General features: G+C 43.0%; 1 protein-coding gene across 3 annotated transcripts in view; it reads right to left on the bottom strand.

Annotated features, from left to right (window-relative positions):
• The window catches only part of SPATA6L (spermatogenesis associated 6 like), a 130,655-nt gene that overhangs the window by 86,608 nt on the left and 18,620 nt on the right, over positions 1 to 25,427 (bottom strand). For all 3 annotated transcript variants that reach the window (XM_083186006.1, XM_083186007.1, XM_083186008.1), the window contains exons 4-5: positions 8,120 to 8,168; positions 2,833 to 2,874 (exon numbers count right to left, since the gene is read on the bottom strand). In XM_083186006.1, the coding sequence (XP_083042132.1) occupies positions 2,833 to 2,874; positions 8,120 to 8,168 (91 nt within the window). The remainder of the gene's footprint in view (positions 1 to 2,832; positions 2,875 to 8,119; positions 8,169 to 25,427) is intronic.

Here is a 25,427-nt window from a genome sequence, read left to right as displayed (position 1 = left end):
ATGCAATTACACCAATGGCTCCACTTGACTGAACAAGAAAGCCATATCAAATTTGTTTGATCACTTGAGATATATTGGTAAGCAGAAAAACTTGAGCATAGACGTATAATAACAAACTAATACTAATAATAATGATGATGATGATGATGGAAGGAGGAAAAGGAGAATATGCAATATTAATATTACTTACCACCCATTTTGAAGGGCTGGTAACTAGTAATAAATAGTTTAGGATAGTAAATTAATGAAAATTCTACTTCATCCAGCTAGTGGTGTGAGGAGCCTGGCAGTTTAAAACTGGAACTGTTTTTACTTGGTTTCTCCCTCTCTATACCCCAACCACCTGGAAGCTTCAGTTATTTATTTATTTGAAGGCCGGGTGTTCCTGGGCTTAAACATTTTCTAGTATACAAGTTTATATTGGCCTGATTCAGCATGGATCGCAAAAAAAAAAATCTTTCTCTAATGGGCAGAACCATGTGCACTGCAGGTGGGCCAAATGTAACATGTGTAGAGAGCATTACATTTGGGTGAGTTATTTTGTTTCTGTGCAGGGTAAATACTGGCTGCTTTATTCTTACACTGCAATTTAAATTTTAGTAAACACTGCAATTTAAATTTTAGCACCTGACACAAATCTAACTGCACATGTTACATTTGCCCCACCTTCAGTGCACATGGTTTGCACATATATTTTGCTATCCATGCTGAATCAGGCCCTTATAACATACGAGTCATATATACTGTAAGTCTACATAATGCTGGGATGACACCGGCATCCCTAAGGAGAGAATCCCAACAGGATACCATGATAATGTCATGTCTCGAAAACATGTATGGGTTTGGTGGACATGAAGTTATGACTGCACACCTCGGCAAGTTGGCAATGAACTTCAGCTGCTGCTGTACCAATACAGGATGTTTTCTTGAAATTACCAAAGGAATTAACAGAACTACATATCCCTGGTGTAAGTGGAAACAGTATCCTACACCAACCTTACAAAGTGGCACAAGTACTTTTTTACTGTGAAAAGGGAGGGTTTCCGTCTTCCTCCTATGGTTCTAAAAGATCCAAGTGTTTCTGTGCTGTCATGTTGAACCGACTTTTAATGCATAATGAGCATAGGGGGTAATTCAGTATTGCTAAGCAGTGGTTGTTCGCTGCTTAGTGAGCGGCTTGATGCCGCCCGGCCGAACACCTGCCTCCCCAGCAAACGAATCTCCTTGGTTTCATGCGAGGGGATGTTCACGAACACATCCCCTCTCATGCGGCCAAAAGGCCAGGCTGAGTCCGCCGAAGAGAGGGCATGCATTGATGTCATGTGACTTTAGCCGCCCACCCCTGGCAGGCATCAGCCCATCTGTGTTCCCAGGAGAACGCCTAGTGTTTTCATGAGGATGCCCATAAAACCCTGGGAATTCCCCTGCTCCAGCCCATGCCCACCACCCTCCATCCCCTACCCATGCAAATGGCTTGGCAGCTGTGATAGTCGCCAAAGGTGTTCATGCAGTGGCCCTGCACATGTGCATATATGCGCATGCTCAGAGCCTCACTATTGGTCGCCATCGTGAATACACTGGGGACAGATCAGTAATGAATCAGACCCATAGAGCAGAACTGAAGATTAAGCCATCCTTCCAGCCCCAAGGAGTCTTCAAGATTCACATTAACCGGGATATTGTAGTTCCAGCTTTAGGTCAGATACTACGACATGGAAATGCATCATTTCAAGATGCTGATAGTGAGCATCTCAGAGTTTAAAAAATCTCCAGCATCCAGCTCTTTTAGGTTGCATAACATGGCTGTCCTACCTTTCTTTTTCCATCAGTTTACAGTATATTTCAATTTCTACCACCATCTCTTTACCTCTTCCAGGTGGTGTTCACCAAGGCTCTGCCATAGTTCCCCATCACTCTTCTCTTTCTATGCTACAAACCTTGGAAATTCCAGTGCAGGGGGCGGGTCCAGACAGAGAAAAGTGCATGGCAGGGGAGAGAGGGTGGAGATACATAAAGCCACCACCCCCAGTTAGATTCCTAACACTAGCTGAACCCCCCCCCCCCCCCCCAGCCATAGTAATTGTCTGGATGCTATTCAGTGTCACCCACTGAGGGGTAGATGTATGAAGCAGTGATAAGGGAGGAGAAGTGATAAATTGCCTGGTACTTTATCACCGGCCAACCAGCTCCTGACTGTCAAGTTACAGACTGGGACCTGCAAGCGGCGTGTGGACCAGAATAAGGTCCTTTGTCACTTCTCCTCCCTTATCACTGCATCATACATCTACCCCTGAATCCCTTCCACACTTTCCAGACCATACTACTACCTGATGCATAGTTAAAATTCTATTTATAACAAAACTATGGTCCAGAGCAACATCCCAGAGGACATGGGTCTGCTGCTGCTGGTCAGTGGGACATTGCCTAGTCGCTAACATGTAAGGGCTTATGTTTTAAACTCTTTTTTACCTACAAATCATGTGTATGCTTTAGGTATTGGGGCTCTTTATGAACAGCCAAAAACTGGGATACAGACACAACTTTAGTGAACTTGCATGTGAATGTTCCTGACCCTCATACCCAGGTGTTCATAAGAGAAAATGTCAAATAATGTATGCTCAACTCAAAAATATGGGCACAAATTGCTGAAGTATGACATATTTGACAGGAATATGTATATTTACGTGGCACAAACAAGGTTAAGTCCAACTTTAAATAAGGCCCATAGTTTACTATCAAACATGCAACTTATCAAACATATACTGAATATTACATATTTTGTTAAAAGTGTATTCCTGGACTACAGTTATTGGATGCTAGGACAAGCCTTACCTACTCTCCTGAGCTGTATCAATTCAAATTCAGCTGAGTATTCTGGAAAAAGAATTGTGACACACATAAGTATCAATGATAACACACAATACAGCTTAGAAGCACACAACATGTACAAATATGTATCACTAAAGGATGGTGGAAAACAGTGATGTTATCTGTCCCACGGAGCTGTTCAATTATAGCTCCATTCATGAATGGTTGGCTGCATAGGTGAATCTAGAATTATGGTAATGGGTGGTCCCAGATCTAGATACAACAGCAGGGGGACCTTTGCACGGCTCAGCCGCGCTGCAAAAAGGGTGTGTGGCCTCATGGGAAGGAGGAGTGGCATCACAAAAAGGGGTGTGGTATTACACTTTAGACCATACACAGTAATGCCCATTACACATTTTAGCAAACTCCGTAATACCCATTACACATAAAGCCACATGCCGTAATGCCAATTACACATATGCCACACACCATAATGCCCATTACACATTGTGCCACACATCATGATGCCCATTACATATTATATAACAAACCATAATGCCCATTACATATTTGCCACATAAGTACTGTTTACCTACATGCTCATTGCTAGGGGGTTCTTGCTTCATGGCACCATAGTACCCATTACACATGATACCGCACACCATAGTACCCATTACACATGATGCCGCACACCATAGCACCCATTACACATGATGCCGCACGCCATAGTACCCATTACACATGATGCCGTGCACCATAGTACCCATTACACATGATGCTGCACACATAATGCCCCTTACACATGATGCTGCACACATAATGCCCCACACATATGATGCTGCACACATAATGCCCCACACATATGCCCCCACATACCACTACTGGTAGCGTCCCTTAAGCAATGCCCCCAAAAGTGCCACTTACTGTAAATTTTTATATGAGCCTTCGCTGCTGCTGCAGGGAGAGATGGAGAGTGGTGCAGCTGCTTCTATGGGGAACGGAGCAGAGAGCAGCGCAGAGCACGCTCCCACTCCCCTCCTGGTGTCCCCTCTAGCCGAGTGGACATTTGAAATATTGTGCGCGCTGTTGTTGTGCGTGATGTTGGGGGAACACGCCAGGCGCCGTCACCATATGATTAAAGGGGGGGGCGGGCTGAGGTGAAAGCGGGGAGAAGAATTGGAGCGGAAGCTGCGGGGGTGACAGTCATTGACAGCTGGGCAGAGAGCAGGGGGCTGCCCGGCTGTATTCAGAGCACTGCAGGTCACGGCTGTTTGAAATAATACCCCTTTCACAACAGAAAATGCAGGGATTTACCCGGGAATATGGTCCCAGGATCATGCAGGGACATTCCCAGGCTGACCCCTTATACACCAGCCTAGTCCCTGCATTTTCTGGTGTGAGGGGGAGAGACAACCACTCCCCTCTCCCTACCCCCCTTTAACCAACCAGCTATATCTTCGGAACCAGCTGACCCATTTACATGAGACCAGTATCATATTGAAGAACTTTTGAGTTCGCTTCGAATGATTTTGGTCCTGTGAAACTGGGCTCTTTGGTTCCAGAGAAATCTGCCCTCAAAGAACACAAAACAGTCATGAAATTACATTTAAGAAATGTAAAAAAACGGTTTAACCTCAATATCCCTGGAACCAATAAACCCATATGGATCCAGCCTGGTATCAGATTGAAGGCCCAGCCATTTGGGTTCGACTGAGATCAACCTCGAGCTTCAGTGATGCCGAAGGGGGAGCTGGCAGCCATTAAACTGGGTGGGGGTCGGAATTAGCGGGTCCCATGTTATCCTATAGGGAAAATGTTCCAGCTTTGCCTGGCAGTATCTCCGGTTCCCAGGGGGCTAGAGACACGGGGCTGGGCTCGTCGGAAAGCCCAATTCCTCAGCTACAAAATGGGATAGTGGGTGGTCCGGTGCCCCCCCGGACCACCCCCTAGATTTGCCTATGGTTGGCTGGCAGTGCCAGCATTTTTGTTGCATCCCCTGTAACCTGTTTTCAGCGCTCAAACAAAACTTAGTGCATAGCACTCCTTAGTGCAAACAGTTACTCCATCCTTATGAGAGGCAGGAGGGTTTGAGCTCTGTACTCCTTGCTTTCTAGAGGAAAAATCTATCATTGTGCAGATCTGCCATTCATAACAGAAAACTAACAGATCTCTACCATAGATGGAAAAACTACAGTACATCAGTAGAAAACTGATCATGTTTACTAACAATCAGCATTTAATAACCAACCTTATTATGCTGTTCCTTTTAAAAAAGGGCAGTCATAAATATTTGTTTCTTATCAAGTTACCTACAATCATCCACTGTTTCTCTCTAGCCCTTTGAGACCAGTACCTGCAATCTGTCACTATGTACCACATCAACACTGCCCTTCATTCCTAGAGTATCACTTTTGGCCTCCCACCTGATAGGCTGCTTGAATATTCCTATTTCTCCTGACTGGAGCTATTTTATACTGCACCACCTTGGGATGAGGACTGTAAACTAAGCTCAGGTGTCCTCTTGGGCTTTCATTTCTACTTTGGCATTCTTTAATGAAGGTTGTTTAATAATTAACCTTCTATCAGTGCTTTCCATTAATGTAATGAAGCCATTGATTTGAACCATCAATGGTTTTACCCATTGATAAACATTTCTGCTTGTGCTGTACATTGGAGGCATGCAATAGAGGAAGGAATTCGGGCTTAGTGGCACATTGGGGAGGGGCAAGACTGATCTCCAGGCTCTCTGTGCTTTCTTGAAAAAAACACATAATCGGATCTCCATCATCAATGGCATCCATCAACCATCGGCGGCAGACATGGTTTGTCATTCTACAGCTTCCTTCTTCATGCCTGAACATACAGATGTATCATACGTCATTACTGTAGTCACACTACACAGCTCCTCTCGGCACGCCAGGTCCCGTGAGACTCTGCTAGCATGGGGCCTTATTTTGGTTCATTCTTTCTGACAAAATCCTTCTTAGATGGACAAAACCATGTGCACTGCAGGGGGGGGCAGATGTAACATGTGCAGAGAGAATTAGATTTGGGTGAGTAATTTTGTTTCTGTGCAGGGAAAATACTGACTGCTTTATTTTTACACTGCAATATAGATCTCACTTTGAAGTAAAACCCCACCCAAATCTAATTCTCTCTGCACATGTTACATCTGCCTCACCTGCAGTGCACATGGTTTTGCCCATCTAAGAAGGATTTTGTCAGAAAGAATGAACCAAAATAAGGCCCATGGTGTGGAAGGCCCACACATATGTAAAGTGGCTCTGAGGCAAACTTACATATGCATGCACCCTCGGGAGGAAATGGTCTGGTGAAGTCAGCTGCCCCCCCCGCGCCTCATGGCCTCACTACCATGAGAACGCCCAACGTTCTATGTTGGCATAGACACCCCAAAAAACATGTTGACTTTGCGACATGTCGACATTTTAAACGGTGGCATTTGAACATGATGTTATTTTGACTGCCAATGCTTGTCAGTATTTTGACCATAGGTATTTTGAATGCTGGAAATCATACTGAACCCCAGCCCTGTTGCTATGCGTAGTGTCTGGTTTCCTGAAAATGTCCCTTGTTAATTCTCTTTTTTATTTTTGTGATTTTCTGACAGTGTGCTTAAAGAATGTGTCCATTTCCAGTGGCAAACGCAGGATTTTCAGAAGGGGGTTTCCAGAGGGGCGGAGCAAAGCACGGAGATGGACACTTAGGTGACCCAGTATATGCCGGGTCAGTTAAAGTATTATAGATAGACCAAATGTATATAAATAATAATAAATAAATAACAAAAATATATATACATACATACATACATACAGGGGCGTCAACAGCAGTGTAGAACCCTGGGCATAGCAATGTATTGGGGCCCCTACTGATCCTACAGCGGTAGGGGTGGGGGAAGCTTTGATGTCCCGGGGGTGGTAGGGGGTATTATATCAACCACTCAGCATGTAGGATGGATCAGTAATTTCCACTAATTACCCCTTTACTGCACAGATGGTGGGAGATGGGGTGGGAGAAGTGGGCATTGGGCTGAATGAAGGGGCCCTGATACATAACCAGGGTGGTAGAGGATGTTTAATACGCAGAGGAAGGGTGTATAGTGGAGTGGGCTTATTATTCATAATTTTCTGGTGGGAGGACAGCTTGCTTGACTGCAGATATCTCCAGTTCCCAGAAATACATTTCTTAGATTTGAATGGAATTGAAAACTAGAGAATCCCACCTACCAAATGGTATTGTGGACTAGGGGATCAGAGTTCAGGAGGCAGAGCAATCTGCCAACGAGTATATAAAACTACATACCAGGTGTGTGGAGCTGGAGCAGTAACCAGCTGCTGGAAGGCTGATATCTCTGGTTCTGGGAACAGTAGAGACAAGCTGCTAGTGTCCACCAATGGGGGAGAGTCCCAGCTTTTGGAATATACCCTCAGAAAAACTCTACGTCAGAAAGAACCTGAAATATCTGACTGGGAAGTGCAATTAACAGGCTTAGATGGGGACCACTGTTTTGAAGTCAGATATCTCCGGTTCCCAAGGGCCGATTTTTAAAATTCTTATACCCATGGAAAGAGGGGACCCTCAGCTTTCAGCTGAGGTCCCTTAGACTCCTAGGGGGGTTTCTGGGTACTCAGAAACCCCCCCTGCGTGCGCTACTGATTTCCACCATACTGCTTATTCCTCCTGTCCTAGATCTATTAAATCTTTCTTGGGTGACATCACTGGACTGCAGATTTGAAAGGGTATTTGCTCTAAAGATTTGTGCTTCTGTCTGCTCTGGAAGCTCCAGGGCTCCCAAAAAGAGACTGCTCTTCTATCTGAAAAAGTGCAATATTTGCCCCTACCATGTGACTTGCTTTACCTTATGCAAGTTACATGCTAAGTTACTTAGATCAACACTCTCAAGATAGAGAGTAATTACATCCTGCTAATATATATCTGATTTAAAAGACAAGTTTGGGACTTTTCCTTATTTTGCACCTATTTGCAGAGGGAGTTACATTTGGGTGGAGTGTGTTCACACTGAAATCTAAAATGCAGTGTAAAAATTAAGCAGTCAGTATTTACCCTGCACAGAAACAAACTAACTCACCCAAATCTGCTCTCTGCATGTACATCTGCCCCACTTGCAGTGCACATAGTTTTGCCCATTTTGAGAACAAATTTGTCCTGTGATCAGATCTGAATTAGATCAATAGGTGGGCCACTGTCACTGATCTGTTTGGGAATTACAATAGAAACTTGCAAGTCTTTTAACGCCTGCTTAATTATGCTAATAGCAATCATTTCCACCTACTTTCCAGAACTTGTACCACTGCAGCCGGGTCTACTGGCTTCCGAAAAACCTAGAAAACAAAATGTATTAAACGTTCTGAAAAGCCATTAAATTATTAATGTAAACAATGTCATCCATGCTAATACATGAAAACAGATATAACTGCTTAGCAGAACATGATCAATGATTAATTAGCTAAATTATAAAATAGCGCATAGTAAATTCAATGTGAAGGCATGTAAGAGAACCGGGTTCAGGTGTAAAAGGATTGGATCTCCTCACCACTCTCCTGTATCTGGGGTACGAGTAAAGCTCAATGACAAAGATAATGGCTATCCATGCATTTGGAATGTTGTATGGTATCAGCATCCCCAACTAGTATGTAATTCATGTGCTGGCTTGTTTTATCCTAGGACAACAGCGCTGTGTATAACAGAAGACCACTGCCCCTATTAGCCCACGTCAGACTCCCATTGCATCGGCAGATATTATGGACACAGAGCTGCCGATCCCCAGGGAACTGCAGCCAGCCCACATACAGTATTACAGACATCTCTGCATGCATCTCTAATCAGCCCCACTTTGTACTGTGTGGTGTGTGATACAGCTGCCACTGGTGCAAGCACATAGATGTGTACGTATTAGGATCATAGGCGAATCTAGGGGGTAGTCCGGGGGTGCACAGGACCACCCATTAGCCCATTTTGTAGCTGATGGATGGGGCTTTCCAACGAGCCCAGCCCGGTGTCTCTAGCCCCCTGGGAACCGGAGATACGGACAGGCAAAGCTGGAACGTTTTCCCAATAGGATAACATGGGACCCGCTAATTCCGACCCCCACCCAGTTCAATGGCTGCTAGTTCCCCCTTCGGCATCACTGAAGCTCGAGGTTGATCTCAGTCGAACCCAAATCGCTGGGCTTTCAATCTGATACCAGGCTGGATCCATATGGGTTAATTGGTTCCAGGGATATTGAGGTTAAACCATTTTTTTTCTCATTTCTTAAATGTAATTTCATGACTGTTTATGTTCTTTGAGGGCAGATTTCTCTGGAACCAAACAGCCCAGTTTCACGGCACCAAAATCATTCGAAGCCAACTCAAAAGTTCTTCAATATGATACTGGTCTCATGTAAATGGGTCAGTTGGTTTTGAAGATATAGCTGGTTGGTTAAAGGGGGTAGGTAGAGGGGAGTGGTTGTCTCTCCCCCTTACACCAGAAAATGCAGGCTGGTGTATAAGGGGTCAGAATGGGAATGTCCCTGCATGATCTTGGGACCATATTCCCGGGTAAATCCCTGCATTTTCTGTTGTGAAAGTGGTATTATTTCAAACAGCTGTGACCTGCAGTGCTCTGAATACAGCCGGGCAGCCCCCTGCTCTGTGCCCAGCTGTCAATGACTGTCACCCCTGCAGCTTCCACTCCAATTCTTCTCCCCGCTTTCACCTCAGCCCACCCCCTCCCCCTTTAATTATGTGGTGCCGGCGCCTGGCGTGCTCCCCCGACATCATGCACAACAACAGCGCGCACAATATTTCAAATGTCCACTCGGCTAGAGGGGACACCAGGAGGGGAGTGGGAGCGTGCTCTGCGCTGCGCTCTGCTCCTCTCCCCATAGAAGCAGCTGCACCGCTCTCCATCTCTCCCTGCAGCAGCAGCGAAGGATCATATAAAAATTTACAGCAAGTGGCACTTTTGGGGGCATTGCTTAAGGGATGCTACAAGTGGCAGTATTTGGGGGCATTATGCATAATGTGTGGCTTAATGTGTAAGGGGCATTACTTTGTGCAGCATCATGTGTAAGCGGTATTATGTGTGCAGCATCATGTGTAAGGGACATTATGTGTGCAGCATCATTTGTAATGGGTACTATTGTGCACGGCATCATGTGTAATGGGTACTATGGTGTGCGGCATCATGTGTAATGGGTACTATGGTGTGCGGCATCACAGGGGCGGATCCAGGATAAAATGACAGGGGGGGCACCATGATAAAAGAGGGTTTAGGTGGGGTAGGGCCGGTGTTAGTGGTGCCAGTGTACATGCTAAGAGAGCGGCAGAGAGAGGGTGGCAATGGGATTAAAAATAGGCCCTGGCATTTAAAGTACGCAGGCCCACCATGGTGACAAAAGTGAAGGATGTAGTTGTGCGCGCGCCGAAGGCGCGCTCTGGAAAAGGGGGTGTGGCCACTCAACAGGGGGCATGTCCTTGAGTGTAGTGTACAACACCATATACAACTTCTACACATTATGCAACAAAATACTAGACACCATTATACTTGCCCCTTACACATGATGCCAAATGGAATGATCCAAAATTCAAACAATGCCACATGGATTGTGTCAAAATTCACATAATGCCACACTGATTGAGCCAAAATTTACATAATAACACACGGATTGAGCCAAAATTCACATAATGCCAAATGGATTGAGCCAAAATTCACATAATGCCACATGGATTGTGTCAAAATTCACAGAATGCCACATGGATTGTGTCAAAATTCACATAATGCCACACGGATTGAGCCAAATTCATAAAATGCCATATGGATTGAGCCAAAATTCACATAATGCCACATGGATTGAGCCAAAATTCACATAATGCCACACAGATTGAGCCAAAATTCACATAATGCCACACGGATTGAGACAAAATTCACATAATGCCACACGGATTGAGACAAAATTCACATAATGCCACACAGATTAAGACAAAATTCACAATACGCTTCATAAACAGGGAAATTGTCCACCAAAGGAGCGCATTAAACATTTACACCATAATGTCCATTGCACGTTAAGTTACACGGCATGATGTCCATTATGTATTATGCCAAACACCATAATGCCTATTAAAAATTATGCTACATACAGTAAGTGCTGCTTATCTACATGCTCATTGCCAAGGGTTCCATGCTCATTGCCAGAGGTTCCATGCTCGTTGACATGTGGGATTACATGCTCATTGCCAACGGGGAATACATGCTCGTGGTAAATGGGGGACAGCCGCCGCCAGGCAGAAGTGATAGCCACTGACAGTGGCAGAACCTTGCTGTATTCCGAGCACTGCAGGTCCCAGCTATTTGAAATAATACCCATTTCACACCAGAAAATGCATTCCCAGGTTGGCCCCTTTTACACCAGCCTAGTCCCTGCATTTTCTGGTGTGAGGGGGAGAGAAAACCACCCCTCCCCCCCTTTAACAAGTTATCTCATTTAACTGGCTATATCTTCGGAACTAACTGACCCATTTACACGAGACAAGTATCATATTGAAGAACTTTTAAGTGGGCTTTGAATGATTTTGAGAGAAGAGGGTAGGTGGTGTATCTTATTGCGCAAGCGGCTAGTATAAGGTGGAAATGAGCAAGAAAAGGGATCACCGGCCCTTTAAAAATGGGTAATACAGAAAAGAAAAGATTCCCTTCACCTAGTACATAGCGCTTTCAATTACTTCCCTGGTTACGATGGGGTCTTGGTAACTTTCTTCTGTTGTTTCTCTTTGTTTAAAATATATGAAACAATAAGAGAAAGGAAGGCCTCCAACCTTGTGTAATATGGTTATTTTTGTAGGTGGTATATCACCGTATGACTGGTGTATACCTACATATAAATAGGGTATAGATATATATTCGGGGGGTTTCCCCTTTCAGAGTACTCACACTAGTGGTGTGGCAATGCGCATATCAGAAAGGTTCTTTCTATTCTCCTGTTGGTCGCAATGAAATTAGACCTCCACTACAGATATGAATAGAAAATGTGGTCCTTTATTAAAGCTGGGTAATATTATACATTAAAAAAGGAGCTCAAGTACTCATCTCATAGGTTCAGGATATCCAGCCACTCAGATGTCAATTAGATAGGAAAAACAGGGCCCCGTTCCTGGTGGAGATCCTGAAGTCCCACTTGATGAGGTCTGCTACTCCTAGATGCTGAGTCCACCAACGCGTTTCGATCCCTGTGTTGGAATCTTTTTCAAGGTATCTGGTCTCAGCAAGGCATGGGTTTATATACCCCTTTGATTAGACAATCCCTCCCACCTGTGTCTATATTCAGGTACCATGTATGGGTCATAATCTGGCTATGTTACACAGTAAGTGTTTTGGAAAATTCATGTTCCGTCCATTAGCGATCATTTGTTTATTTCCGGGATCGCGGCCATATTGTTTCCACCGGAAGTGATGTAATTCGCTGGCGCTGTCTTCCTTCCTTAGTTTGACACGATAAATGCGTCTCGTGGCCGCCGTCCTCCTCCTCCTGATGTTCATATTGATGCACCTCATTGTTCTTTTCGAGGAAATGTGTCTGTTTCTCCATTATATTTTAGTCCGGCGGCCATCTTTGTGCTCCGTGTCGTTTTCTCTTATGCGGTGGCCATCTTGGTCCTCTCATCTCGCGATCGCTATGGCGGCCATCTTTATACTCTTTCTTTTCCTTTTTTCTTCTTGCGGTGGCCATCTTTGTCCTCCAATCTCGCTGTTTACAGGTTTCTATAAAGTGCTTAGTGCTATTTGAAGTTTTCCATCGCAGTGAGATGGTGATGTTTTCTAAATAAATAGAATAAAAATGGTAGCAGCAAAGGTTTTGTAGCCCATAAACATCACAATTTCTAAAATCTCATTAAAAAGTAAATATAGCAGCATTTCATTAAAAGTGGTTTATATAAAAGGATGTGTGGCAGGATGGTTTATAAAAACCACTTTATTTCGAAATCCTTGTTCAGGCCATTGGGTTCTAAGGTTTTTAGATTAAAAATAAATTCCATCTCTTTTTTTGCTAGTCTTTTTGCAATATTTTTATCTCTCTCTGTTGTTTGTACCAATTTTATTCCCCAGAAACCAATGATATGCTGGGTTGAGCAATTGTGGAATTTTTTAAAATGTGCTGCCAGTGGGTGGTTTTCCACTCCTTTTTTCACATTTCTAAAATGCTCAGCGATTCTAGTTTTTAATGGTCGTGTTGTTCGGCCGATATACCATTTATGGCAAGTACATTGTATTGCATATATTACATTGGGTGTATTACACGTTAGGAAATCTGAGATTTTTAGTTCTTCTCCATTTATATTTAATTTCTCAGTTTTTGATGGATTTTCTTTCTCCGCCGTGTTTCTACAGTTAATGCACATACCGCATCGATAAAAGCCCTTTGATCTATTGTATCCTTTTCTGGTTTGATCTCCTGTGTACAGGCTATTTGTTAGTTTGGTTTTTAAATTATCCGATTTTCTATATATATGTTTTGGTTTGCTGGGTAAAAGGTCTCCAATTATTGGGTCTTTTTTGATTATAGGCCAGTGTTTTTTAAAAATATTTTCTATTTCTCTATGCTGTGAATTGTATTTCGTTATGAAAGCCCATTGTGTGTCGGTTTTAATTTCCAGATCTTTCGGTTTGGAAATTAATAGATTTTTTCTGTCCACTTTATTGGCCTCATCTAATCCTTTGTTGACTGTTTCCTTATTGTAGCCCAGGGCTCGACAAACCCCGGTCGCCAGGTCGCCACGGCGACCAGAATTTCCTCCCTGGCGACCGGAGGTGATAGGACGCAGCAGCAGTATCACAGCGTTTCAGCTCCTGTCTAAGGAGTCCATACAGCTGTGGATAGTAGTGTGCGTCTCTCCTCCCCTCCCTCTGTAGCATATTGGAGGTCCGCGACCCCCCAGAGAGCCTCCTGAGCAGCATTCGTTCCACTCCCCATTGCCGGGGCCTGTTCAGCGTTACTTTGTCCCAACTTTACCCATAGTCCCCTCAGCGGGCTGTCCTACGGTCCCTCAGCCGGCTCACAATAAACAAGGATACGCGCTCCTGCACACTACCTGATGCTGATTGTCGGAAGCAGCACTGCAGCAGCTGCGTAAATTGACGGAGGGCGGACGGATGGGGTGTGCTAAAAAGGAAACAGGTAGTGACAGACAGGGGTGGGCTAGCAAAGGGGGGTCAGCTGTTTGGGGTCACGGGCTTGCTGTACTTGTGAAAAGCCTGTGTAAGAAGTATGCTGCCAGCCGCTCTGATGCCTTTGCGTGAGTCACCCACTGTGTCCACATTTACAAACTGGAGCAGTCAGGCTCACAGTTCCCTGATCTGCCGCTGCTGCTGCGCAGTCCAGGATTATTGGAGCTCCTCAACCTTACACCAGCCACCAATGAGCTGGGCTCTTTACGAGATAGCCCCTCCCCCTATCTCCCAACCTGCTCCCTCCTGTCATACTATTCCTGGGCAGCATCCACCCTGCTTCCTCCTCCTCCCTTTTTGGAACCAGGTAAGTGCCTTGGAGGAGTGTGGTGGGGAGGGGGGTTGGGTGTTATAAATGTATGTGGCATACATTTGTTTATAGGGGCTGTTTTTTTTGTTTGTTTTTTAAGCGTGTGTAATAACTGTTTGTATTTGAGTTTTTGTGTATGTGCCAAAACATGTTTGATTTTTTTTCCCACCTCATCATTTTAGAGTGTGTGTGTCGGGGGAATTGCCTGTCAGTGGAGATCACCAGTTAGAACCCCTAGCCCCTGCAATTAGAGCAGGAGAATCTGGTCAGCATCTCTTTTTCACCCTGCCCCTTCCCTCCCGCTCTCTTGCACAACATGCATTATGACATGCGTAGAGTTTTGGTGCACGCGGTCGATAATATCTGGCTCCTACATTTTCATCCTGGCTCCTAGATTTTAACGAAATTTGTCGAGCCCTGTTGTAGCCGCATGCCAAAAAGGATTCTTTCATTGTCTCTGCCTGTTCTTTGAAGGTTTCAATTTCAGTGCAGTTGCGTCTTAATCTTTTAAACTGTCCACCTGGAATGTTATTCAGCCAGTTTGTGTGGTGGCAACTGTCGGCATATATATATACGATGTGGAATCTGTGGGTTTTTGAAAGGTTTTTGTACACAGTTTTCCATTTTCAATGTAGATCGTGAGGTCCAAATAATTGATACTTTTTTTGTCAATCATATAACTGAGTTTTATACCATATGTATTATTGTTTAAATAGGTGCAAAACTCTTCGAGGGCTTCTATATCTCCCCTCCAGATAAAAATCACATCATCAATATAACGCGACCAGGACACCAGGTTTGCCTCAAAAGGATTGTTATTCCAAATGACTTCTTCTTCCCAGCTACCCATGAATAAATTGGTGTAGCTGGGGGCAAACCTGGTGCCCATGGCCGTGCCAGTTTTTTGCAGATAAAAATCTCCTTTGAATAAAAAATAATTGTGCTTTAAAATAAAAACCATTCCATCCAGTATAAAATCTTGTAATTCTGTAGTTAAATCTGAGCTTTCCAGGAATTTTTTAGCTGAATTGATGCCTCTTTCATGTTCAATTATTGTAAATAATGAGCTGACATCAGCGCTCACTAGAATATAGTTTTCTTCCCAAATTAAATGTTTAAAATGTCCCTGGTATCTTTAAGATGTGATTTATTTTTAAAAACAAGGGGTTGTAAATAAAAATCAATCATTTCCGAGAGGTTTGCGGTCAGGGAGTTTATGCCAGACACAATAGGACGTCCCGGTGGGTTTACGGGGTCCTTGTGTATTTTCGGAAGAATATATATAGCTGGAATTTGGGGGTCTTCAAGGAGTAAAAACTTTTTTTCTTTTTGATTTAAAACATTATCGAATTTTTCGACCAAGGTTTCCAAACTTTGTTGAAGGGTCTTTCCTTAATTTTACATACGTAGTCTCATCTTTTAAAAGTTTAAAAACTTCTTCTTCGTATTTCTCAATATCTAAAATCACTACCACTATATATCACTATATACAATCACTATATACAATAATTGAACATGAAAGAGGCATCAATTCAGCTAAAAAATTCCTGGAGAGCTCAGATTTAACTACAGAATTACAAGATTTTATACTGGAAGGAATGGCTTTTATTTTAAAGCACAATTATTTTTTATTCAAAGGAGATTTTTATCTGCAAAAAACTGGCACGGCCATGGGCACCAGGTTTGCCCCCAGCTACGCCAATTTATTCATGGGTAGCTGGAAAGAAGAAGTCATTTGGAATAACAATCCTTTTGAGGCAAACCTGGTGTCCTGGTCGCGTTATATTGATGATGTGATTTTTATCTGGAGGGGAGATATAGAAGCCCTCGAAGAGTTTTGCACCTATTTAAACAATAATACATATGGTATAAAACTCAGTTATATGATTGACAAAAAAAGTATCAATTATTTGGACCTCACGATCTACATTGAAAATGGAAAACTGTGTACAAAAACCTTTCAAAAACCCACATCGTATATATATATGCCGACAGTTGCCACCACACAAACTGGCTGAATAACATTCCAGGTGGACAGTTTAAAAGATTAAGACGCAACTGCACTGAAATTGAAACCTTCAAAGAACAGGCAGAGACAATGAAAGAATCCTTTTTGGCATGCGGCTACAATAAAGAAACAGTCAACAAAGGATTAGATGAGGCCAATAAAGTGGACAGAAAAAATCTATTAATTTCCAAACCGAAAGATCTGGAAATTAAAACCGACACACAATGGGCTTTCATAACGAAATACAATCCACAGCATAGAGAAATAGAAAATATTTTTAAAAAACACTGGCCTATAATCAAAAAAGACCCAGTAATTGGAGACCTTTTACCCAGCAAACCAAAACATATATATAGAAAATCGGATAATTTAAAAACCAAACTAACAAATAGCCTGTACACAGGAGATCAAACCAGAAAAGGATACAATAGATCAAAGGGCTTTTATCGATGCGGTATGTGCATTAACTGTAGAAACACGGCGGAGAAAGAAAATCCATCAAAAACTGAGAAATTAAATATAAATGGAGAAGAACTAAAAATCTCAGATTTCCTAACGTGTAATACACCCAATGTAATATATGCAATACAATGTACTTGCCATAAATGGTATATCGGCCGAACAACACGACCATTAAAAACTAGAATCGCTGAGCATTTTAGAAATGTGAAAAAAGGAGTGGAAAACCACCCACTGGCAGCACATTTTAAAAAATTCCACAATTGCTCAACCCAGCATATCATTGGTTTCTGGGGAATAAAATTGGTACAAACAACAGAGAGAGATAAAAATATTGCAAAAAGACTAGCAAAAAAAAGATGGAATTTATTTTTAATCTAAAAACCTTAGAACCCAATGGCCTGAACAAGGATTTCGAAATAAAGTGGTTTTTATAAACCATCCTGCCACACATCCTTTTATATAAACCACTTTTAATGAAATGCTGCTATATTTACTTTCTAATGAGATTTTAGAAATTGTGATGTTTATGGGCTACAAAACCTTTGCTGCTACCATTTTTATTCTATTTATTTAGAAAACATCACCATCTCACTGCGATGGAAAACTTCAAATAGCACTAAGCACTTTATAGAAACCTGTAAACAGCGAGATTGGAGGACAAAGATGGCCACCGCAAGAAGAAAAAAGGAAAAGAAAGAGTATAAAGATGGCCGCCAGAGCGATCGCGAGATGAGAGGACCAAGATGGCCACCGCATAAGAGAAAACGACACGGAGCACAAAGATGGCCGCCGGACTAAAATATAATGGAGAAACAGACACATTTCCTCGAAAAGAACAATGAGGTGCATCAATATGAACATCAGGAGGAGGAAGACGGCGGCCACGAGACGCATTTATCGTGTCAAACTAAGGAAGGAAGACAGCGCCAGCGAATTACATCACTTCCGGCGGAAACAATATGGCCGCGATCCCGGAAATAAACAAATGAACGCTAATGGACGGAACATGAATTTTCCAAAACACTTACTGTGTAACATAGCCAGATTATGACCCATACATGGTACCTGAATATAGACACAGGTGGGAGGGATTGTCTAATCAAAGGGGTATATAAACCCATGCCTTGCTGAGACCAGATACCTTGAAAAAGAGGTACTTATGTAGTATCTGGGCTGCCGATTTTTTGATTGTATGCCTTAAGTTAAGGCATACAATCAGATGCGATGCGATGCGATATCGCATCGCATACGATGCGATGCGATGCGATGCGATGACCCGATTTTTCCATAGGATTCAATGTTAAAATGGACTGAGTCCATTTTAACATGGAATTCAATGGGAAAAAGGGGTCCTTTTCATACCCCTACTATCCAAGTGGGCATGGAGTTGGATATAAACCTGTGGCGAGCGTAGCGAGCCACCGAGCCCGAAGCGTGGCGAGCGAAGCGAGCCCCGCGAGGGGACGGTATTCTGTGTCCCCTCGCGGGGCTCGCTACGCTCGCCACGCTTCGGGCTCGGTGGCTCGCTACGCTCGCCACAGGTTTATATCCAACTCCATGCCCACTTGGATAGTAGGGGTATGAAAAGGACCCCTTTTTCCCATTGAATTCCATGTTAAAATGGACTCAGTCCATTTTAACATTGAATCCTATGGAAAAATCGGGTCCATCGCATCGCATCGCATCGCATCGCATGCGATTTGGTCGGGTGCGATGCGATGCGATGGACCCGATTTCAAAATCGGCAGCCCAGTTACTACATAAGTACCGAAAAAGATCCCAACACAGGGATCGAAACGCGTTGGTGGACTCAGCATCTAGGAGTAGCAGACCTCATCAAGTGGGACTTCAGGATCTCCACCAGGAACGGGGCCCCGTTTTTCCTATCTAATTGACATCTGAGTGGCTGGATATCCTGAACCTATGAGATGAGTACTTGAGCTCCTTTTTTAATGTATAATATTACCCAGCTTTAATAAAGGACCAAATTTTCTATTCATATCTGTAGTGGAGGTCTAATTTCATTGCGACCAACAGGAGAATAGAAAGAACCTTTCTGATATGCGCATTGCCACACCACTAGTGTGAGTACTCTGAAAGGGGAAACCCCCCGAATATATATCTATACCCTATTTATATGTAGGTATACACCAGTCATACGGTGATATACCACCTACAAAAATAACCATATTACACAAGGTTGGAGGCCTTCCTTTCTCTCTCTTATTGTTTCATATATTTTAAACAAAGAGAAACAACAGAAGAAAGTTACCAAGACCCCATCGTAACCAGGGAAGTAATTGAAAGCACTATGTACTAGGTGAAGGGAATCTTTTCTTTTTTGAATGATTTTGGTCCAGTAAAACTAGAACGTTTGGATCCAAAGTAATCTGCCCTCAAAGAACATGAACAGCCATGAAATTACATTTCAAAAATAAAAAATTGATTTACACGCTATATCTCTGGAACCGATTGACCGATATGGACCATTCTGGTATCATATTGAAGGCCCAGCGATTTGGAATTGAATGACATCAACCACAAGCTCCTGTAATAACATGGGGGGAACTGGCAGCAGTCGGAACCGGGTGGGGGTCGGAATTGACGGGTCCCATATTATCCTATGGGGAAAAAATGTTACAGCTTTGCCAGGCGATATCTCCGGTTCCCGGGGGGCTAGAGACATAGGGCTGGGCTCGTTGGAAAGCTCTGGTCCTCATCTACATTATGAATGACAGGGGGGGCACGTGCCCGGGTGCCCCCCCCCTGAATCCGCCACTGCGGCATCATGTGTAATGGGTACTATGGTGCCATCAAGCAAGAACCCCCTAGCAATGAGCACGTAAGTAAGCAGCACTTATGTAGCAAATATGTAATGGGCATTACGGTTTGTTATATAGTATGTAATGGGCATCATGATGTGTGGCACAATGTGTAATGGGCATTATGGTGTGTGGCCTTATGTGTAATTGGCATTACGGCGTGTGGCTTTATGTGTAATGGGTATTACGGAGTTTGCTAAAAAGTGTAATGGGCATTACTGTGTATGGTCTATATTTATTTATTTATTTATTAACAGTTTCTTATATAGCGCAGCATATTCCGTTGCGCTTTACAATAGCAGACAGTGATACAACAAAACAGGGTATTTACAGACAGTCAAAATGTAGGAGGGCCCTGCTCGCAAGCTTACAATCTATAGGGAAATAGGCACTGATACATAAGGATATATACTGTATTCTTTATTGCATCGATTCCACCAGAATGCAAGGTTCTATGACTGGTTCTGGAATTTGATAAGCTTGCCTGAAGAGATGAGTCTTCAGGGAACGCTTATAGGTTTGGAGACTGGAGGAGAGTCTTATTGTGCTTGGGAGGGCATTCCACAGAGTGGGTGCAGCCCGAAGAAAGTCCTGCAGTCGGGAATGGGAACGGGTAATGAGTGTGGATGAGAGACGCAGATCTTGGGAGGAGCGTAGAGGTCGTGTTGGATGATATTTTGAGATAAGAGAAGATATGTATGTTGGTGTAGTTTGGTTTATGGCTTTGTGTGTAAGTAAAAGAATTTTGTATTGAATACGGTAGAATACAGGTAACCAATGAAGTGACTGACAGAGTAGCTTTGCAGACGATGAACGTCTGGCTAGGAAGATTAGCCTTGCAGCTGCATTCATAATGGACTGTAGTGGTGAGAGTCTGTATTGGGGAAGGCCAATAAGGAGACTATTGCAATAATCAATGCGTGAGATGATGAGAGCATGGATTAGAGTTTTTGCAGTGTCTTGTGTAAGGTAAGGGCGAATTTTAAATATGTTTTTTAGGTGCATGTGGCATGATTTTGAGACAGATTGAATGTGGGGTACAAAGGAAAGTTCTGAGTCAAGGATAACACCTAGGCAGCGAGCTTGAGAGGTAGGAGTGATTGTCATCTTCTCAACAGCGATAGAGATATCAGGTTGGTAACTACTATTTATTGGCGGAAATATAATTAATTCTGTTTTTGAGATATTAAGTTTGAGGTGGCGAGATGACATCCAGGTTGAAACAGCAGAAAGGCATTCAGAGACACGGCTCAATACAGATGGGGACAGGTCCGGGGAGGATAGGTAGAGCTGAGTATCATCCGCATACAGATGATACTGAAATCCAAAGGAGCTGATTAGTTTGCCAAGAGATGAGGTATAGATTGAGAAAAGCAGGGGACCTAAAACTGAACCCTGAGGTACTCCAACTGAAAGAGGTTGCGAAGAGGAGGTAGAATCAGAGAAACGAACACTAAAGGAGCGGTTAGAGAGGTAGGATGAGAACCAAGAGAGTGCTGTGTCTTTAAGACCTATGGATTGTAGTGTTTGTATGAGAAGTGTGTGGTCAACAGTGTCAAAAGCAGCAGAGAGATCTAGAAGAATTAGTAGTGAGTAGTGGCCTTTAGACTTAGCAGTGACCAGATCATTCACAACTTTAGTCAGTGCTGTCTCTGTGGAATGTTGGGCACGAAAGCCTGACTGATGCGGGTCCATTAAGTTGTGCGAGTTCAGAAAGTGTGTGAGGCGAGTATAAGCAAGTCTTTCAAGTAGTTTGGAGGTGCATGGAAGTTGAGAAATGGGACGTCTATAGTGTAATACCACACCCCTTTTTGTGATGCCACGCCTCCTTCCCATGATACCACGCCCCCATTTTGCCACGCGGCTACGCCGCGCAAAGGTCCCCCTTCTTTTATGTCTAGATCTGGGACCACCCATTACCATAATTCTAGATTCGCCTATGATTAGGATGTGCTCATAGGTATATCTGGTTGATAGATCTACAGTGTTTAGATAGTCAGTAGAAAAGCAAAAGGTCAACATGCAATAGGTTCACAGGGTCAAAAGGTTTAAATGCAAAAGGTCAACAGGATCAAAAGGCTGACATGGTCAAAAGTTCGATATGAGGTACTGGTACTACTTTATTGTGCTTAAGTTCTATTTGTCCCCTTCCTACAACATACCCCAAGTACTTTGACCCTCATTCTGGTTTAATCAGCCCCCGTGCATTCGCATTGGGGGACCAGTGTTTTTGACCTGCGCATGCACTGATCTGCACTGCCAGCGTGGGGCTCGCACAGTGGGTGTGCAGACGGGGACGGTGATGGGGCATGGTAATGCCCAGTGTTTCATGGGTTTTCCCATGCAAACACTTGTCAGTCACATGCAAATAGCAATGCGACATGGGTGCCGGGGATGCGCGGCTGATATCACATGGCATCAGCCGCTCTGTATATTTGTGTGCCCATCAAATTATTTTTATGGCAGCGTGACATGCAAAGGGATGTGTCTTCAACCATGCAAGGAGATGCGGTGGGGGTGGAGGGGGGGGGGGGGCAGCGATTTGGCAGGGCAGGCCCTCTGTGACTCGGTAAGCTGCAAGCTTTTCAGCTTATGTAGACAATCAGTATCAGGGCCCTTGTCTCTACCCATTCACTAGCACTTTTTTCTGGGTTAGCTGGAAACTCATTTGCCCACATAAATGATAACACTGCATCTACCCTAGGGAGGTGACTTCTACATTCAGAGCGAAAGACGACAATGTCATATCGAAGCAGAGGCAGAACTCTGGGAGGCAATGGAGTCATCTGCCGCCGGGCTCCTGCTCTCAAGGGGGCCCCTCTCCATCACTGCCAGTTTAAATCCATTAATTGAAAGTCATCAAAATCACTTCTGGAGTTCTGAAATATACATGTATGTGTTCTCTATCTCTCTCTTTCTCTCTGTATATATATATACAGTATATAATATATATTTCATAACAGACTATATATACTGTATATATATTTTTAATATCGTTGTGTGTGTGGGGGGCAACAATATTCATCTTGCCTCCGGGCAACTGGGAAAAACTTACGCCACTGTATCGAAGTAAGCCTCTGCACATTTCCAATGAGACCAAAGCAACTTGTTCATAGCTCTCTGACTCCCAGATGTACTAAGCTTCAAAAGTGATAAAATTAAAAGTGATAAACCACCAGCCAATCATCTCTTAACTGCCATACTCCATGCTGTGTTTGAAAAATGATAGGTAGGAGCTGATTGGTTGGTGGTTTTTTACTCTCCATTTTATCACTTTTCAAGGCTTAGTACATCTCGCCCTGAAAGCTTGCAGGGGCTCTATGTAAACCAAAGGGCAACACTTTATATTGGGACAGTCATTTCAGGGTAGAGAAGAAGATTTTTGCTGTGGAAGCATCAGTTATGGGTATCTGCCAGTAACCTTTTGTCAAGTAAAGAGTGGTTAAGAACGTTTACTTTTTTTTTTTGAGAAGTTCTCTACTGGTTGGTCAACTCAAGTCCTAGGGTAGGTATCAAATAGTGAAACCTTATTCAGTTTCCAAAAGTCATTACAAAACCTTAAAGCTTGAAGGAGTGTTTTATCATAATATGTTTTTTACATGCTGAGACAAGTTCCTTTACAAGTGGCTCTAGATCTAGAATTCCTCTAGGTTGTCTACCATAGAGAAGCTTAAATTGGCCAATCTCTTGTAGATGACTGGGGTACCTCTTGAATTAGAAAACATTAGATAAGGCAAGGGCTGGTCCCAATATCTCTTATGCTGGGAAAGCTTTCCACTAATCCGTCTGTTTGCAGATGATACACTGAGGTGATAATTATTTGAACTCCCCCCAACAGATGGCACAGATCTTTAACTAACTTATACTTAAAAGGTGTATCATGGACTTTCAAGACCTCTTTTGGAATTCTCAAGTGTGTGTATACATCACTACCAGTTCCCAGGTGATAGTGCTAGACTTAATGTTTTGCAGCGGGATCAAATCAGGATGCCTGGTAGTACAGGTTGAGTATCCCGTATCCAAAATGCTCGGGACCAGGAGAATTTTGGATAACGGATTATTCCGTATTTCGGAATATTTTAATATTTCAATGATGTATTTTGAAGTATCTTGCATTTATGCTGTATAAACACATAATATACACACAAATATATTTTATTACCACATAAAATACACACAAATATATTTTATTTGTTCAAAAAACAAGGTTTCAAAACGTGAAACAAAATGTGTGTACTATCTCAGCACTGAATTTGAATGCCAAGCAATCATTTTCTTGTACATATATAGTGCCAGTTACATATCATGTCCTCAGTAGTGCTGTTACAAATGTCCCCAGTGAGTTTTTAGCAAAAAAAAATTTTTTTTTCACTTTCTGGAATGTCCGTATTTCGGAATAATTTGGATAACGGATATTCGGATACGGGATACTCGACCTGTATAGTCAAGTATCACTAAAATACACTGATGCACACAATCAGATTTTTTCTACCGGACCTATCAATTGAATTGAAAGGCACAGAAATAATAGGTAAGAATACCAGAAGTGTTTTAAAGTCTGTTTTTTACACAACATAAAATGCCTGGGCAAAAGAACCTTAACTGAATTTTGTGGAGAGTTTTCTCATCCCCCAAATGTTCACCCCACAAATGTGTATGAGCCAACTGCTCATATTTTCTAGGAGATAGCAACTGTTCAATGGGTATAGCAAATTATTTTTCAACGACATATCGGCAAGATGTTTTACCCACACTATAGTCCATTGTTTCTTCCAGTCTGGGTAGTCCCGATGCACAGGACCAGGTCTACCGCAATTAAAGCATACAATGTGCACAAAAAATCTTTTTTTTTAAGTGAGTCCTGGACCCTTACTTGGTGTTATTTTTTTTTCTAAGGGTCAGATACCGTAAAACCACTACTGCTAACTCTTCAAACGTTTGGGGGTCAAAATGCAGAGCCAACTATTGTACAGGTGGATCTAACTCCTGCACAAAATGGTCTAATGCAATAAACTTTATTGTGTGCTGTGGGGTGTATTTGTCCAGGTTCCACAAAAGTTCTGTCTGGTTCTGCAATCTGACCCTCAGAGGGGTTTAGTCACCAGGCATAAACTTTTTGGAGTTTGCTAGCTTGTTTTAGCTAAGTATAGGAGTCTGCCTCTAACACCGGTAAATCCACATAGGCCCACTGTGATTCCTTCATGAGACAGGGAGCTAACCTACTATTGCTCTGGACAGTTTTAGCCAGATAGCAGTGTGTTCAAAGGTGCACAAAAATGCCTCTATATCATTTGATGGTTTCAGCTAATGTGGCACCTCTCGCTCCTGTCCAACTTTCCTTTTCTCCAGTAATTCCTAATGTAGAAACTGGATCTGGGTTTGCTGTCCCTGTATTAGAGTTTGCTGGTCGGCAGCCATCTTAGTAAAGTTCTTCCAATCTGTTTCCATTTTACACTTTAATTCCACTTCATAAATAAACTAGACCAAATATTTCCAGCATACCATTTCGAACAGCAAAGTCGAATCAGCTATATTTGTGTGTGCTTTGCCATTTTGCCATAGGTAAACACACTATACAGCATTTCTTGGTCTCTAATTCACACACCCTCATAAGCTGTTAACAATCACTGTTTTATGGACAACTCATTTAACCAACTTTGTTCAGTATGGCTCAGCCTCGCCAAGTTGCGGTACAGTGGGTAGCATCCTGCAACACATTTTGCTGTCACTGTGGATAGATCCAATCACCTTCCAGGACCCTTTGCAAATTAAC

The sequence above is a fragment of the Crinia signifera genome, chromosome 1 (genome assembly GCF_055691185.1).
Source record: "Crinia signifera chromosome 1, ASM5569118v1, whole genome shotgun sequence".
NCBI lineage: Eukaryota > Metazoa > Chordata > Amphibia > Anura > Myobatrachidae > Crinia > Crinia signifera.
Note: the sequence above shows the minus strand (reverse complement) of the source record. Positions and strands in the feature narration are given on the sequence as shown.